Source organism: Zalophus californianus, chromosome 9, assembly GCF_009762305.2.
Source record: "Zalophus californianus isolate mZalCal1 chromosome 9, mZalCal1.pri.v2, whole genome shotgun sequence".
NCBI lineage: Eukaryota > Metazoa > Chordata > Mammalia > Carnivora > Otariidae > Zalophus > Zalophus californianus.
Genome location: NC_045603.1, coordinates 71572468 through 71591040, shown reverse-complemented (window position 1 = coordinate 71591040; position 18573 = coordinate 71572468). Strand labels below are relative to the sequence as shown.

The 18573-nt window shown below is 35.7% G+C and overlaps 1 protein-coding gene across 3 annotated transcripts in view; it reads left to right on the top strand.

Annotated features, from left to right (window-relative positions):
• CNTN1 (contactin 1) overlaps positions 1-5406 on the top strand; it is a 381883-nt gene extending 376477 nt beyond the window's left edge. For all 3 annotated transcript variants that reach the window (XM_027593329.2, XM_027593330.2, XM_027593331.2), the window contains one exon: positions 2935-5406. In XM_027593329.2, the coding sequence (XP_027449130.1) occupies positions 2935-3011 (77 nt within the window). In that variant the 3' untranslated portion in view covers positions 3012-5406. The remainder of the gene's footprint in view (positions 1-2934) is intronic.
• The last annotated feature ends 13167 nt before the right edge of the window (positions 5407-18573 follow it).

Below are 18573 nucleotides of genomic sequence, written 5' to 3'. Positions count from 1 at the left end.
TTGTCCTGAAGTTGTTCAGAATCTAGAGATATTAATAGTTGTGAACACAAAAAGTGACATCACAAGAAGAAACTTCTCTTATAGCATCATCAGCAGTAGCAATTTGGATTGGACCATGGTGTCCAAATTTAAGCATCAGAAAAGAGATTTGTATTAAAAACTGACTAGAATGGTTCTCTACTTATCGTAAAACTTGCAAAGATTGTTAAGTACTATTTAACTTTTAATTGGAATTTTCCTTCTCAATATATAACTCTCTCCAGCAGGAATCCTTCCTGAAAGAAGTAATAAATCAGGGCAGTTTAGTTAAAAAAAATCAAGAAAATGCAATGAAAAAGATATAGTACTCTAAATTGGCATTACCTTTGTTCTGATCAGGAAAAATGCTTCACAAGATTGATGACTTGTTCATGTTTGACATGCAGTAAATATGTGAGAGCAAAATATATGTTTACTGCATACCATGTAATTACTGACATTATACTTGATAGCAGTATTATGATACACATTTTGTTAGGTATAAAACCAATATATATTGAAAATGCTTCAAGAATATAGGGATCCCACATTTAAAATGACTTTGAATAGTAATTCAGTCAGGTCTCTAATTTGTGCTTGGAATGTGAAAGAGAACTGAAGATGAAGACCACAATTACATAAGCTTGAGCCATTAGAGAAATTAAATATAACACACATAAACATGAAGAGTTTATTTAAAATAAATCAAATATCCTGATGTTGAAGCCACAAATTATGAAATTGTGTTTGGTTTTCATACTAATACCAAAACTTCAAAATGGTATCCACAATTGACTAAAACTTCTTTCTGCAGCCACCATTTGTATGAGCCAACCCATATTCAGGCAAGTACACGAACGTATATCCATCCCTGATATAATTTGTGGTCAGAGGACAGAGCAATGCACAGACCCTGCAGTCATTCTCAGACAAAAGTCTTCAGGACAGATCATTTAACTTAGATCAAACATTGAAAACTAATGTTTTCATGTGTGATTGAGGTTTCTTATTGGTCACCTTATCAGAATAAAATAACGGGTGGGCTGTGGCATATTTAAAAAATATCTATGTAGAAAAATAGAATGAAAAACACTATGTGAATGCAAAGACTTTCTTTGAAACAACTTAGGTGCCTTGCTTTCTCGTATGTCATCAATTCTCTTTCTGTGCCTTTATAAGTGTGGAGTGGAGTGTCCTTATACATTTCTAGAATTGGTCCTTTTCCAAAGCTGTCTACACAAAGTGGCAAAAAGATAGAGAGTATGGCCTTTGGAGCCTGGCAGATCTGCGATGGAATCCTGGCTCTGTGCTTTACTGGCCATTGGCTTTGAGCAAGTCATTTTTACCGTGATCTGAGTTACCTAATCTATAAAATCAGGAGAGTAAGACCTACCATCATAGGTTGTTGTGTTGGTGTCATAATATATATAAAAGGGCATTGGCTTTGAGCAAGTCATTTTTACCTGGATCTGAGTTACCTAATCTATAAAATCAGGAGAGTAAGACCTACCATCATAGGTTGTTGTGTTGGTGTCATAATATATATAAAAGGCCATTGGTTTTTGAGCAAGTCATTTTTAACTGGATCTGAGTTACCTAATCTATAAAATCAGGATAGTAAGACCTACCATCATAGGTTGTTGTGTTGGTGTCATAATATATAAAAGGCAAGCAGAGTGTCTGTCTCATGACTATAGGACAGTAAGTAGTAGCTTCCGTAGTCGCTGTTAGTGTTATCATTGCTATTCATGGTATGATTAGGCAGCAGCAGCATTAATGCTCTCCCAGCAGCGACTTGACTTTTCCACCCTCACTGTGCTGCTTCTTTCTTTATCTGGTTCTGATAATACTTCTCTTATGTTTTCCATGCAGCACTCAACGCTGCACTAGGGCACTCATGAGATACTGGTGTGAGGGTAGATAGGATCATCTTCCCCCCGGTGGGGAACATGAATGTGCTTTTAATGACTAGAGATTCCAGAGAAATGCCCTGACTCTTCCTAATATAAGAGGAGTATTCCAAAGGGCTATTGGGAGCCACTGTTAACATGGTAGATAATAAGGTTTTAAGGTTTCAAATTAACTTCTACAACTTGACACAAATCTATTATATTTATGAGCTGTTGGTTGTATTTTTTAGCTCAGCATTCATTCCAACAGTGTGTTCATTAAAGGTAGCCCAATAGATGTGGGGAGTGGAAAGGAAGAGTGTGCCTTCTTGATCCCATTTTTTAGCCTTTTCTCAAGAATTCCAGTGTGGGCAGGACCTGCACCCATAAACTTGACCAGAGGAGGAGCCCTTCTAGATATAATTAGTAGCCCAAGATGTAAATAAGTCCATAGTACATTACATCGTATTTATTTTTAATTCATAACATAATATCTCAGGGCATTTTTTCCTTAGATAAAAATTTGAATAGATTATTTACTATTATCGACAATATATTCCTCAAATCATTGTTTGTAAGTACCTGAATGTCTTAAAACCATTGGGATATTAAATTATGCAAAATCTATCCAGTGTACCCATGATATTTTTATACCAGGTAACATTATTACATCTTTTTATCTTATTTTTTAACAGCTTATATATGTGTTTTTTTCCCATTTGTTTGTTTGCTTATTTACATATGTTTCTTGACTTAACACCTTCTGGGAGGAAAACATAAACATTTGTGATTTTATCATAAATGATTTATAGGAACGTGTTATAGAAACAGCCACTTGCTCTCACACACAAAATTCTTGATCAAATGTTTTTGTTTTCTTTAAATCACTGAAGTACACAGAATTATTTTTTTAAAGGAACCTTTTGTTTTTTAGGCCTGCATACTCTGGCCTTCCCCAAAGCAGGGTAAATGAGAAATAGTGCCATTCTCAATGAAATAATATGCACGTTTTTGGTTTACTCTGCAGGTGTGTCCACCCTATCACCAAGTCTTCTCGGCTTACTGCTGCCTGCCCTTGGCATCATTGTCTACTTAGCAATCTGAATGTGGTGTGACAGTTGCTGTTCCCAGCCCAGCTCAGAGGACACCTTCATCCCTATGATGACTACAATTCCTTCCAATTCCTGTGGCTCCGCCCGAAGCCAAATAAATTACACTTTAACAAACTATCCAACTGATTTACAATACACGTTATGACTGAGGCATTCAGGAACCCTTTCATCCAAAAGAATAAACTTTTAAATGGATATAAAATAATTTTTAACTCGTTCCAATATGCCTTATAAACCACTTAACCTGATTCTGTGACAGTTGCATGATTTAATCCAATGGGACAAGTTACAGTGTTCAATTCAATACTATAGGCTGTAGAGTGAAAGTAAAAATCACCATACACAGGTGCTTTAAACTTATAACAAGTTGTGAAATATAATAGAGGTTGAAATGTTGATCGTATGTGGTAAATGTAAGAGTAATACAGTCTCTTATACTATTCTCTGTTTCGGGTCCTGCATATTTTTGAATGGCCCCTATCATTCATGACATTTTGAGTTGTCTTGACAAAAGATAGAGTATAACTGAAACATTCTGACATAAATTCCATGACCAAATCATTTTACTGAATGAGTTAAAAGATTCTGAATATTGAAAACCAATTCTAGAACCTGTTATCGGTATTCTTATTTTGGAAGAAAGTAAATTCTAAATATTTGGCTTTCAGAATCAGTAATACTTTTAAGTTAGTTGTTTAGTGGTAAAGTTAACAGACCATATGAAGATTTTTCTTTACTTTTATATTATATTCTGAAGTTATTTTATGCTTTTCTTGTCATCAATTTCAAACCTCAAAAATCACAGCTCTTATCTAGAGTATCATCCTATTGCTGTATTTATTCATATGTGGGATGATGAATTTTGAAAAGTAGAGTGCTTCCATTTTTTAATTGAGATGTGACAGTCTTTACACAGCTAGGAATAAATGACAGTTAAGTGAATATCAGTGTGATCTAATAATATTCTAGTATCTTTGTTTTTGTGCTGCATTTCTAAGTAAAATGAAGGTATCAAGAAATCACCTGTTGGTTGGAAAAATTACAGTATACCTTATTTTTTTTAATTTAGTTTTAAGCTCATTTCCCACTTCAATGCAATACTGAAAACTGGCTAAAAATACCAAATCAATATATTGCTAATGGTACTTTTGAAAGTATGCATACTGGAAGGCCAGGAGGAGACAAGTAATGTGTCTGTCCAATGGTGTCTCCCAAGCGTTGGTGCTTTAGGTTTTTATAAGTTGTAAAAAGGAAGATGCACATTTCTTCATTCTCCATGGTGTGCAAGGAAATGTGTTTGAGTGTGGATGTGAAAGAAATGGAGTAAAAAAGGATTAGCTGGCTCACAAAATAGTGCAATGTCTGATGATTCAGGAGGTATAATCCTATTTTATTAGCACAACCTTGCTAGCTAATTAGAGATAGAGTTTATCTTTTTAGAAAGGATACCTTATAGGTTCATAAAAAAAATATTTACAGGAAGCAAAATAGATCTATTACACTTTACCCCCCTTTCTTTAATTTGTATAATTTTTGTACTATATATCTATGTGTAAATGTTTAGAGCTTTCATTATGAAAATATCAATAAATATTTCATTAGTTTACATTCAACTCTTTGTTATAAAATGAAACTTTTTAAAAATAAGTGAAATGGATGATTTCCCAGTGGAAGTATGTCAACAGTCTTAAAATCATGACCAGATTTCATAAAATACTTAATTATTTGAAAAGGAAACAAAATCTCTTCATACTTTAGGGAAACAAATACTCTGTAAGCCTTCTGTACAAATGTTTGTGTTTTCATTGTTACACTTTGGGGTTTTCCTTTTGCAATGTGACCCATGTTGGGCATTTTTATATAATCGAGAACAACTAAATCTTTTGCCAAATGCATGCTCGCCTTTTATTTTCTAATGTAGTGCAATAAAGAGCAAAACTGGCTAGATTTTGCATGAAACGGTTTGGAAAGGTAAGAAGAAAACAGATTTTGGGGGTTGGTTGTTTAATTTTAAATTTGTGACAGAGATAAGGTAGATTAAAATCTCTCATACACTGATAATGCAAGCTTTTTCATCTCCTCATACAATTGTACAAATTTGACTGGGACCATCAGTTTTCAACTGTTGTCAAATTAACTAATGTATCATCTGCTTAAGACGCAAGATTCTTGATTAAACTTTATATAGATATAGACATATTTGTTGTTTCTTTGTATTTCAGGAAAGGTGATAGTAGTTTTATTTGATACTGACAAATATCGAATTGATTTTTTTAGTTATTTTTTATCATTTTTTCAATGGAGTAGTATAGGACTGTGCTTTGTCCTTTTTATGAATGAAAACAAATTATAAAGAAATAAATGTCTTACTGTTACCCAAGAAATAACAACTGTCCTTTCAATTTACCTAAAGTTGAAAATTCATTTTTAGAAGGTTTTCTTTATAAGTTCAATAACACAGAATAAATATTACTTCTTAAGCAACAGTTAATTGTTTGAAAGGTTCTACAAAAAATATACACACAGACATAAAGAGACACACACACGAGCTTGCATGTGCGTGTATGTGCACACAAACAAGCGTTAGTTCATTGAAATAAGATTACCTGGTAGATAACTTCAATTCTGGAGATTTCAGTAAATATCACTCAATCTAATGCTAGACACTAAAGCAAGCTGCTAAATGCTCAAGAAGAAGAAGGAGGAGACGGAGAAGGAGAAGGAGAAGCAGCAGCAGCTAGTTCAACCCTGAATGAGCTGGTATTCTAATAGAAGGATTCACATAAAAGCATGACTCTACAGACAGGTCTGGTACAGGTAAAGCCTTCTCTGAATCCTGATTTGGACTAAGCCCAAACTTCTGAATCCCAGGGCTCCCTGTGTTCTGCCTTATGATCTTCTGTGTCCTATTATTATTTCTCATTGGCATTCTGACCTCCCTTCCTGTTTCATGAAACTTGCTTCCACCCTGGATCCTGGTTTCCATTTTGAACCCTGACTCTGTTTCTTGACCCTAAGTATTAGATTACTTCCATTCTAATTTTTTTTGTATTTGACCTTGGATTGACCCTAGCTCTAATTCCCCAGGCTTTGAGAGATCAAAGCTTCTTTCTGTGAGAGTGTTTTCCATATTAGTGGTTCTCAAACCTGGTTGCCCATCAGGATCACTTGGAGAATTTGAAAAAGTAAAATAAGAGTCTCTGGGTCCCAGTCCAGACTTACCAAATCAGAATTTGGAAAGTGAGGAACAGGAATCTGTATCTTTTTAGGTTGTTCCAGAGTATCTGGTAGGGAGCCAGATTTGAGAATCAGAGATTTTTATGATTACTACAAGCTACATTAACTGATATTTTTAAATGAGTCAACAAGATCAACATGATGTATACATACTTTAAGGATCTCTTAAGGAAAAAAAATACATTTTATTGGCTTCTCTAAAATGCTAATTTACTGATGACTGAATTTCTTATCTTTTAGTTACATATCTTAAGTATCAAAATGCTCTACACTTTTAGTCTAATAAAACTATCCCTATTTATATCTAAAATTCAAGCAGCAGACTGAAATGTACTTTAGAAGATTTCTTCTCTAAAGGAATGTGGATTGTCTTTACTCTTTTTTTATGTCATTTGGTGACTTAATTAAATTTTAATACTTAATTTCCTGAGTCTATAATCTTCTGAAGGTTGTTAATAAAAAGATTGATGAAAGGTGTCTCCTCCCCAACTTGGACTTTTTTTTTTTTTCAGAATAGAAACACAGTGGTTTTGGATGAATTGACTTTAAAATTAGTTGATGGGAGGCCAAGATTAGGTTTCTACATTTTTATAATATCTTAAAAACTGGTTTCGCTTTTTAGTTACTAGTAACAAATTTGATATGTGAGGTAATATATAACAGTGCCTATGATGCTATTACTAATCTGGTTGTAGAATTGAGTCAAGCCCATCCTAAGGCAAAATTGTGAGGTGAAGACACTTGGTCTGCGCTTATCCTATCTCCTCAGTCAGTCAGGCCGCTTTGCTTTGGTAGAAGTTGCCTTGAAAGTAGCGCTGAATACCTCATTAGCTTAGTTATAATAGTTTCCTCGGGCTGTCATAACAAATGACCACAATTCAGTGGCTTCAGACAACAGAAATCTATTCTCTCACAATTCTGAAAGCTGGAAGTCTGAAATCAAGGTACCAGTACGGTTGGCTCTGAGGGAGAATCTGTCCCATGCCTCTCTCCTAGTTTCTCACAGTTGCAGGCAGTCCTTGGCATTCCTTGACTTAGAGCTGCATCTCACCATCTCTGCTTCCATTGTCAACTGGCGTCCTCCTTGTGTGTCTTTGTGTCCAGATTTCTTCCTTCTTATAAGGACACCAGCCATTGGATTAGGGCCCCACCCTAATCCAGTGTGGCCTTACCTGAACTCGATGACATCTGCAAAGTCCTATTTCCAAATACGATCACAGCCACGGATTCCAGGTGGATATAAATCTTAGGAGCATGTCATTCAACCCTGTATTCTTCTCCTTCCCACTTTTTAAAAATGAGGATATGATTGAAATGCTTCTGTAAGCATGTTTTTAGAAAACGTTTATGTTGATAACTTACAACAAAGTAAGTTAATCTCAAGTGCATTGTATTAAGTGAAAAGAAGCCAGATTCAAAAGGCTGTATGATTCGATCTATATGACATTCTGGGCAAAGTGAAACTCTAGAGACAGAGAACAGGTCAGTAGCTGCCAGGTATCAAGAGTTAAGGAGAGAGTCTGACGACATAGGAACAGCATGAGGGAACTCCTAGTGGGAGGGACCCAAATCTATGCATTTGTCAAAACTCATAAAACTCTACCGAATAAGTTTTACCATATGGACATTTTTTAAAACTTTAAGGTGCCTGGATTGCTCAGTTGGTTAAGCATCTGCCTTCAGCTCGGGTCATGATCCCAGGGTCCTGGGATCAAGTCCCATGTCAGGTTCCCCGCTAAGTTCTCCGCTAAGCTTCTCCCTCTGCCTGCCATTCTCCCTGCTTGTGCCCTCTCTCTCTTTCTCAAATAATTAAATAAAATCTTTTTAAAAAACTTTTAAAAATGCAGTTATGAAAGGATCATGGGTATTGGATAGACTTGTGATCGTATTCTAACTCTGTTATTACTTGTGAGACCTTGGACATGTAATGTGGCATTTGGAGGCAGTTTCCTCTTCCATAAAATGAGGATAACACTCCTCAGTCATTCATAATTCTTTCAAATACAAATGATAGACACTCAACTCAAATAAATGGAAGGGGAAAACAAGGAATTTATTGGCTCAAACAATGGGACCTACAAGATGGACTTGCTATAAGGCCTTAAATAATGTTCCCAGGGAACACTCTCCATCGGTTGATTCTGCGTCTCTCTGCATACGCTTGGTTCTCAGGCAGGCTAATCTCGGGGCAGGAATCCTGGGTGCTGACCTTATACACCCTCCACGTCAGTGGTCCAAAAGGAATAGAGACTCTTTCTGACATTTCTAAATCTCATTAAAGACTCAGACTACCCCTGGGAGTTTGGTGTATTTTATTTAGCCATCGTGGGCCACCTGTCTACCCTTCTGAATCACTAGAAGGTGGCAAATACACTGTGACACAAGTGGGGGACCAGGACCACATGCAGTGAAGAAAGGCCATCAGGTGCTACTACCAGGAGAGTGTTGGACTGGTAAAAACGTTCTCCATGCCTCTTCCTCCTCTTAAAGATCTATACAATTTATACAAATTAAAAAAGATGAGAGTTAAAATGCCTGACATGTAATAAACCCCCAACAAATCTTAAGTCTCCCCTCCCACCATTAGTTTTCAAAAGATACACACAGGTCAGCAAAAGGGCTTCTAAAACTCCTGGTGCGGGGGACTGCATGGCTGTCTGTTTATAGCGAGCACAGAGTTTCACGCGCACAGTCAGCTCAAAGTTAGTTCCTCCCTGATCAGGTGGAGCTGATTTAGCTGAACTGAGTGCCATATCAGGGTGTAAAAGAATAGGAGAAAAAGCCTATCAGCACGGAAATCTTCCTTTTATTACATTTTAAATGTATACCATTCCCAATGATGAGGGTGAAAGGTCACCAATGCCAAGCGGTCTCACCCACACTTTTTTTCCATTATTTCTAAGAATGATGTGTATATCTGGGTACACACTTCCAAAGGATCTCAGAACTTCATTGGAAAAGTTCATGCACATAGGCAATCATTCTAATTCATCAATGGGATGGAGAATGCCATTATAAAGTACTAAAGACACACATACCATTTTAAGTGAACTGTGTTATTTATTGCCACTATAGTGGTGCAGAAATACAACCACAATACTTCAGTGGCATATAGCAATAAATATTAACTGCTCACACATCTGGGGCAGCAGTGGGTCAGGTATGTGGCTTTGCTTGTATGAACTGGGCTTTCTCACGAGCTTGAGAGGCTAAAATGACTTGCTTAAGGAAGGAGAAATAAACCAGATTGGTCAAAAGTTTCTCTAATGTTTTGTGGTTTTTAAATAATGAGACTTCAGACCCCTTTTGAGAACATGGTCATATCGATATTTTTAATGGGATAAATTAACATTCCCCACCTCAATCTGCTGTGCTCAAAAACATTGACCAATTGATTAACTGCTTACACATTTGCCATTCCCAGAGTCAAATATTGGGAAGTCAACATGCTGGTACCATGTGATTTGAGAATTGCCAAAAGGGCCATCTGTCTGACAGATTTTAGATTTTTATATTATCTCTTTTGGCCTTGTGTCACTGAAACTCAAGGAAAGCACAGCTGAAACCAAACAAATCAACCAATCACAAGTGATCCAGGGTGACTATAATTATTATTAAAAATGTTACCTAAATATATACAACATAAAATTAGTTATAAATTTCTTGTCCTTTTAACTCATATCAAAGCAAGCTTAAAAATTAGACAAGGTTGCAAGGCTAGCAATATTGAAATTAATAATTGATTTAATATGATCATGGATGTTGTTTTGCCAAAATTAATTTGCCTCTCGCAGCCCTGTACCAGATGACTGAATTCTCCTATCATATCTCAATCCTACTTACTGTGAAATTTTTTGGTAAGTGGTGCTGACATTTGGGTGTCACTTAGTGCACACTCATCATTTACCATTGAGTGCATGTCTGCTTATTTCTTATTAGCCAGAGACAATAAAATAGTGCTACTTGGCACCAATACAACTGTAAATACGAACTCCAGGACTAAAATGACAGGAAATATTAAGCTCTTCAGTGGTCATTCAGATCAGAACATGCTTACATTATTTTTTAAGATATATCATCCAAAGATAATCATCAAAAGTTTTAAATTGTCCTTGAGAATTCTCAGAATTTGTGACAAGCAGTTTCTTTGAACAGGCTCAGGTTGAGAAACAGCAGATTAAGACTCGAAAGGCAAGAGTTAAATGCAAATATTACGTGTAAAGAATAGCACACCAAATTTATTACACCCTAACTTGAAATAACCTGAGAAGCTTACAGCTTTGAAGAAATGGAAAGACAATCCTCTTTGGCTGGAGTTAATGGGTTAGGAAATGCTCATACATAAAGCATTTGTAGTCATGATAGGAAGCCTTTGAAAGTATTAGAAGGCACTAGGTAACAGTCCAAAGTGGCCATCATACAGGAGAAAGAATTAAATGATTAAAAGGAGTCTGATGAAGAGTATAAAGCAAAATTTGAATACTTAAACATTTTGTTTATGGCATTCATAAATATTATAGATGTAGTTCTATTCTATTCAATTCAACTATGCTCCTGTGGAATTAAAAGTACTCAGGAGTGTAAAGAGGCAGATTTCTAAAATAAACAGTTTCGGTCTCCAGAGAGATTGTTTACCCTGCTAACTGAAGCAAACTAGCTCTCAAAAAAGATCAATAGTGTCTATTGATTCTGCATATTCATGACTTTCTCTGATTTGAGTAGAAATGCCTTTTTTCTTTAAATAATTCTATTATGGAATGAATATTTTAGAAATGGCTAATCTGGTATCAAATGGAATAGTCCCAGCAATTCAGTTTGGGAAGAATTTTACCATTTGAAAAATCTTGGGAAATACAGTAGCTCTGTGAAAAAAAATAATTCACTAGGAGTCTTCAACCATAAATTTGAGTGTCAGATCTACTGTTGGCTACATGAGTCCTATGGGTTTAAGTTTTATTCATTGTAATAAGGAGTTGGCACAAATAATCACTAGCTCAACCTCTCTGTGTCATTAAATAATGCAGATGAAGAAATTTCCTCCAATCTGCATCCTAAACGTCTATAATATTAATATTAAACAAAAAGAGAAATACATTATTTCTCCCTTTAATTATTCAGTTGGATCTCACATGTATCATATAAAGAGTATTTCCATCTCACCTTAAATATGTGCTTGATCCTAACAGTCTGTGTGCTAAGTCCTAATTGACAAACAAGCTACTTCTGGGCTTCAATTGCAGAATGGAAGAAAAACACACCCTATTTTTATAATACTGTTTTTATTATCCCAGTCTTTGAAAAAAACATCATTCTGGTCTCTCTTATTGCCACCCCCAAGGAAAGAACCTATCCCCAGGACTTTACAATGAATGTATTTTTTCTGTTTATTTAGCACAATCAAGCACTCCTCAGCCAGAGAAATTATACCTCAAGGCTACTGCAGGACTGTACAAAAATCTCAGTTCATTAATGATCAAAAAAAAAAAAGAATGCGACATTTCCAAGGCCCTAAAATAGTTTCTTACTAAGAATCTGTTTGGGTTTCTTGTTTTGCTTTTTTTTTTTCCTTTCTCTTCCCTTACTCCTTTTTTTTTTAAAAAAAAACTTCCAATTAATCTAACAATGTTTGTACCAGGGATGACTCTTCAAGACAAGCAGAACCAACTTGGTTAGATCTCCTTTTCTTCCCATGACAGGGTCTGTTGCCAGGCACTCGGAAAAGCTCGGTTTGGGTGGCAATGTTAGAGAGGCTTAAAATGTCATGTGGGTTGGACAAACCCAAAATCAGAGTTGCTTCACACTTCTGTCCCCAAAATAGCAAAAGGAAGCTCTCTGATCTCCAGCCTGGTCCATCTGTTTCTACATCAGGCTCTCCCTCAGGTTGGGTTCCTGAGTAGCTAATCCCTTTTTGCTCATTCTTAGAATCTGCTATGGAAGATGTCATCTTGTCAATCATTCCTAGAATTGCTTTCATTTACCTGAGTCCTGATAATACTTCTAAAGAATTTAGTGTTCTGAAAAGTTCCTATGGGGTTTCTATAATTGCAAATGTGTGATTTAAATATACATCTACTTAAAAAAAGAAAACCTAAACCACAGAAAATCCTGCAATTGCTATTTATAAAGGAAATTTTAAAAGATGGGAGATTAGACTCTTCTGACTTATGAAGAAGTAGACCCATAAAATCAGAAGAGAGGTAAGTAATGGAAACCATACCCTTCTCATGAGCTGATGGACATCTAGTGCCACACTTGAATTTTGGAATGCAAACCCTTTTAAAGCCATTAAAATATGTTTTCTCATTAATTATTTAAAGAAGCTACCAGATTTGGTTTGATTTGGTTGGATTCCTAGTCCTAATCTTTGAGAAGTTGATTCAAAAGGTTTAGAACAGATATGAAGGTACATAGAGACTTACTTGAGTTTTCATAGTGAATTGCTGTTTATCTTCTCCCATAACCAGTGGTATCCAGGAAATGAAAAATTGTAGACCACATATAACATAATAGCTCATTTGATAATTTCCAATGCATAATCTCTTAGGTGGTAAAACTGATATTGCTTTAGAAAATAACGTAATTCCCTTTGATAACTATATTAGTTTCCTGTGGCTTTCTATAACAAATTACCCAAGGTTGGTGGCTTAAAAAAAAATAGAAATTTATTCTCTCAAGTTCTGGAGGCCAGAAGTCCTAAATCAATTATCAGTGAACTGAAATCACAGAACTGCCAGGGCTATCCTCTCTCTGGTGGCTCTAAGAACTGTTCCTTGCCTTTCCAATTTGGTAGCTGATCGTATTCCTTGGCTTTGTCCATATCATTCCAGTCTCTGCCTCCAATGGTTACATCACCTTTTCCTCTCCTGTGTGTAGACAAATCTCCTTCTATCTCCGTCTTATAAGGATACATGTGAGTGTACTGAGGGCCCACTCTGACAATCTAGGATACTTTCCCCATCTCAAAATCCTTAATCACATGTGTAAAGTCCTTGCCATATAAATTAATATTTACAAATGTAAATTTGGATTACAGAGGTTAGGATCTGATATCTTTGGGGGCCATTATTCTGCCTACTACAAAAACCATCTGTGCTTCAATTTATGCTTCTTCTTGGAGCGATGACTCCAATAAATAAATCACCAGACGCAATTTGGGTCTAATACAGTTAACACTTTGTCTTCATATCGGAATAACAAAAGCTTTAAAAGGTTATAACATACTATAAATTATTTGGTAAGCTTTTAAAGCGTTTTGAAAAGATGTTTCCTACAGACCTGGTTTTGCAAAATTGTTTATTCACATTTATTTCACCCCTGAATCAGTATATTTGCAACCTAAATTTCCCGAGGTAATCACCCTCAAGGAATATTTTATTCACACTTTCTTTCCTGAACATAGGAGAAATAAAATTCAAAAGTTTATCCTTCATTAAGTATCTACTTAATGGAACAATTCCATTATGATCTACATTAAACATTAAGTAGGTGGATTATAAATCTGGGATTTTCCTAGATACCATCAGTCTGAAAATGCATTCCTATCACCTGCTAGCACTGATAATTTATCTCTTGTTGGAACTGGCATGTAAGATTTGTGATCCTCTTTCTGTTACTATTCTGCAATAAGGAGAATGGAGAAGGGGTGGCTTAGAGACTCCATTAGAAAGGGTAGAAAGGAGTAAAGGACTTAGATGAAGCAAGGACAAAGTTACGTCCCTAGTAGAAAGGCCAACATTAAATGTCAAAATAATCAAGAAAGGTCAGAAGTTGGTGGTTCACAGGACTGGCTATAGGAGACAGGCTAGAATGTGTGTGTGACTAGATTGGCAGCATAATTTCTATTCTGGGGTAGAATCAGGTATATAGAAAAATCTAGTAGTCCTGACAGATGAAGCTATGACATGAGAGAAAAATTAAGGATCTTACAGAAATGAAGGAGAAAAAGACACCATGCCCTCCCCTTAAAAAAACCACAACTGTCAGGGCACCTGGGTGGCTCAGTCAGCTGAGTATTCGACTCTTGATTTCGGGTCAGGTCATAATCTAAGTGTCCTGAGATCAAGCCCCACCTGGGGCTCCACACTTGGCGCAAAGTCAGCTTGAAGTTCTTTCTCTTCCTCTCCCTCTCCCCTTCTCCAACCGCACTCCGCATGTGTGCGTGTGTGCACATGTTCTCTCTAAATAAATAAATAAAATCTTAAACAAAAAAACAACAAAAACCCCACAACTGGTAAGTGCTGGGATGACAGCCAAAGGTGCTCTCAAACTAAGAACATCATCCACAAAATAAATGAGAATAGGAAAAAACGAGTCACATACACATAAAACTACTTTAAATAATTAGAAAATATACATCAAAATACTCCTGCTGTAGAAACTTTACCCCAACCCCACAAAAAAATCATGGAACTGGAGAAAATGGTAAGAGAACACTCTAAACTTAGTTCTCTATCTTCAGACAGCTATTGTAGGATATAAAAAAGTACCTCGAATCAGAATGCAAACATTAAGAGGAGATATGAAAAAAAAAAAGGAAGAAATGAAGTGAGAATTAATTGAACTTAGCAAAGAAATAGAAGAAAATGACAAAAGTCATATCACAGGTGAAGAATAAATTGCAGTATGGGGTGAAGGTAGAACAGAGTCTACTAAAAATTATAAATAAGTAAAGGTAATTGAAGGAAAGCAGAAAAAAAACTGAGAGCATGCAAATGAGATGAAGAAAAAAATAAAAGGCATCAGAAGAAAAGCAGTGTCAGAGAAGTGGTTAAAATGGAAAACAAAGAATATTCAACATATATACAACTGGTGTCTCTGTAGAAAATTAAAACAACATAATAGAATTAATATGTAAAGCTATAACATAAAGTTTTCAGAAATAAAAGAAAATCTAAATCTTTGCAGTGAAAACACACATTGTGTACAGAAAATGGACTAGGAATGACCAACTCCAAGACATAATCTGGTAAAAAATATTAAACTTTATAGGTGAAGAAAACAATCCTCAGCACTTCCTCTTGAGGAATTAACCTACAAAGAGAAGAGAATTAGACTAGCATCAGGCTTCTCCAAAACAACATACAAAGTTAGACAATAGCCGCATTTCAAGAAATATAAAAAAAGAAAATACTTTCATTGTCATTTAGACTAAATATTTCTAACTTGTGTTGTGATTTTTTTTGAACCCATGAGTTATTTAAAAATGTTTTGTTCAATTTCCAAGTTTGTAAAGGGTTTTTAAGTATCTTTCTAAAATTGATGTTAATTTATTATTGCAGTGGTCTCTGTTGATTTCAGTACTCTTAAATTTATTGAGACTTATTTGACAATCTAACATATGGTCCATTTGGTGAATATTCCACGTGCACTTGACATAAATGTGTATTCTGCTGTTTCGGTATAGCATGCTCTATATATGTCACAGAACAAGTTGGTTGATAGACTTGTTCTGGTTTTCTACCTTCTTGCCAATGTTCTTTCTTGCTCTATGATTTACTGAGAGAGAAATGTTGAAATATTTTGTTATAATTATGAATTTAGATATTTCTTTCAATTTGAACAGTTTTTGTATATTTTGAAGCTCAGTTATTGGGTGCATACAATTAGGATTGTTATATATTCTTGACAAACTTGATCCTTTTAGTTTTATAAAATATCCTTCAATATCTCTGGAAATATTTCTTGTTTAAAGTGTATGTTGTTTCATTCTTAATATAGCCACCTCAGTTTTCTTGATTAGTGTTTGTTGCCTAGTTTACCTTCTTGAATCATTTTATTTATTTTTACCAATTTGCATCTTTAAAGTGCATTTCCTGTATACAATACATGTTTCTACAGTTCCTCCTAATTTCTATTTTTAGGGCTTACCACCACTGTTCTCATCTCTTTGCTTTTGCTTACTGAAATCTTCACAAGTCAAATAATTTTGTTCTTGCAATTCACAAAAATGAGTAACAGGATTATCTGACCTTCATCTCTTTTGAGTTTCTGACCACAGGCTGAAAGAATGTCTAAACAAGGACATATGCTCTTTCCTTTCTGTTTTCACCTATAAAGTCATAAAGTATTGGTATGTTCAAGTCTATGGAAGAATATGATCAGAATAAGGTTCGTCTCTTTCTTGTACATATTCCCTGAAGTGGGGGAGGGGGGGTGTTGGCCCAAGAAGTGGCCAACACTTTGCTTCATTCTGACATTTTCCTACTCGGTAACATAAAGCTTAGCAGCCACTTTATATAAGATGCTACAGGCGGCAGTTTAATGAGCTGCTTTGCTAAAGCCTCACAAGTTTCTCAGTTTTCTAACTTAGGATTTTCCAGTTTAGTTTCTCAAAATAAGAATAGCTTTAGCCACAGATACCATTGGTTTAAACAGTATAGAATATATTCCTTCTCCTGAAAAGTCTGGAGGTTCACAGAGGAGGGCTGGTTTGGTAACTTTTGTTCCACAAAGTCTTCAAGAATTTTGGCCCCTTCCAGTTCATCAGTCTGCTATCCCTAAGGTGTGGCCCTTCATTTCTGGGTCTCAGAGCGTTCCAGGCAGAACGGATAAAGGAGCAAAAAAGAAGAGGACAAGGGCATGTTCCAGGGCTTTTTTGTTTGTTTGTCTGTTTGTTTAAGAGTGAGAGCATGCACATTAAGGGGGAAAGGGGCAAAGGGGCAAAGGGAGAGGGAGAATCCTAAGCAGGCTCCATGCCCAGTGCGGGAGGGAGCGTGGCTCAATCTCATGACCCTGAGATCATGACTTGAGCTGAAATCAAGAGTCAGAGGCTTAACTGATTGAGCCACCCAGGCACGCCCCAGATGTTTTTAAGGAAGCTTCCTAAAATCTACCAGATGACAAAAATTCATCTTCTTCCTAGAGAAGCTATTAAATGTCTTTTTTCCTTAGAGGGCCATGTACCCTGAAATGAAGGCAAGGCTTTACTGTTCTATTTTACCTTTTACGGCCTTACCCAAGCCCAAAGTTGGCCTGTATCCAATGCTTCTTTGGCCTTCATTGTTTACTTTTCAACCAATTGTCAATTAATTTCACGTAAAATATTGGGTGTAAGGCTTTTTTTGAAAATGTGACAGATCTGGAAACAGTTGGTCATAAGCTACATGGAAATAATCAGCTGAAGCTGAAAACAGCCTCCTTTTCTAAAGGACATCAGCACTGTGCAGGTAGTAAGGTTGCTATCAACCCATATTCTTAACTCTCACCAGTTTCCTGACCTGCAGGGATTTGTTGATACTTCCCCTGCTGTACACACCTCCCCCAGGCTGCCCATTACCTTACACTGAAGAGAGCCACTCCATAAAGATCTTGACTTACTATAAGCAACTTTGAACGCTGAAGCTGGTTATAATTTAGTTTTTTAATATGCCCAAATTTGCTTCATCTTAACTTTTACTAAAACATATTTAGATTGTCCCTAAATTGTTACTACGTATAATCTTGCGCATGCTTTTATATAGTATGTACTTATTCTTTTTATTTTTTCTATGTACTATTACATAACACACACACACAGTAGTTACCTCATGAGTTGTGTCATTAAATCCAATTAGATAATCCAAGTAAGGCACTTAGGAGAGTGTCTGAACATAAGTAAATGCTAAATAAAGGAAGAACTGAATGATCAAGCCTCAGAAATTACAGAAACTATGACATCGCTAGGTATCTGTGGTGGAATAATCATATTTGTTTCCAAGCTGTGCATTTTTTCATAATTTAACACCTCTAAAATGGAGTCTTACAATCGTGGTTGGACAGAAGTATTTTTTAAAGTAGATGACCTTGTCTGAGCGTGTGAGAACTTGGCTGTGATGTTAACATTGTCCTCACTACAGTTAAGTAATGAGCATGGTTGGCACCACACATGTTTGGTTTAATAACATTTAAAATTATCTTGATTATACTATGAATTGTTATTTATTTAAAATTTACTGTGTATGCAAAAAAGACAGGAAAGCAGCAGCACTGCATAAATTTTGTATTAGTGAAGTTAGTATTCATTGTTGAAGAAACCACTGTAAGTTCCACATGTGCTGAATGGATATCAGTAGCTGGAAAGAAAATATCTGAGACTGAAAAAGGCTCCATCAATTACCCTCTTTATAGCCCAGAGACTCAAGAACACTGAGAACTCTGAGCCAAAAAGTGATTTACAAGAGGGTTCTGAGTCAAAAGTGGTTCATAAAATGAAAATGATTTAAGTATACCTTAGCCAATTTGTTTTACTTAAATTTTTCTTTGTAAGTGCAAGAATGATATGTGACAAAAATATATTTGTAAGTACATGTAAAGGAGCTCATTTACTAAATCTAGAAAAT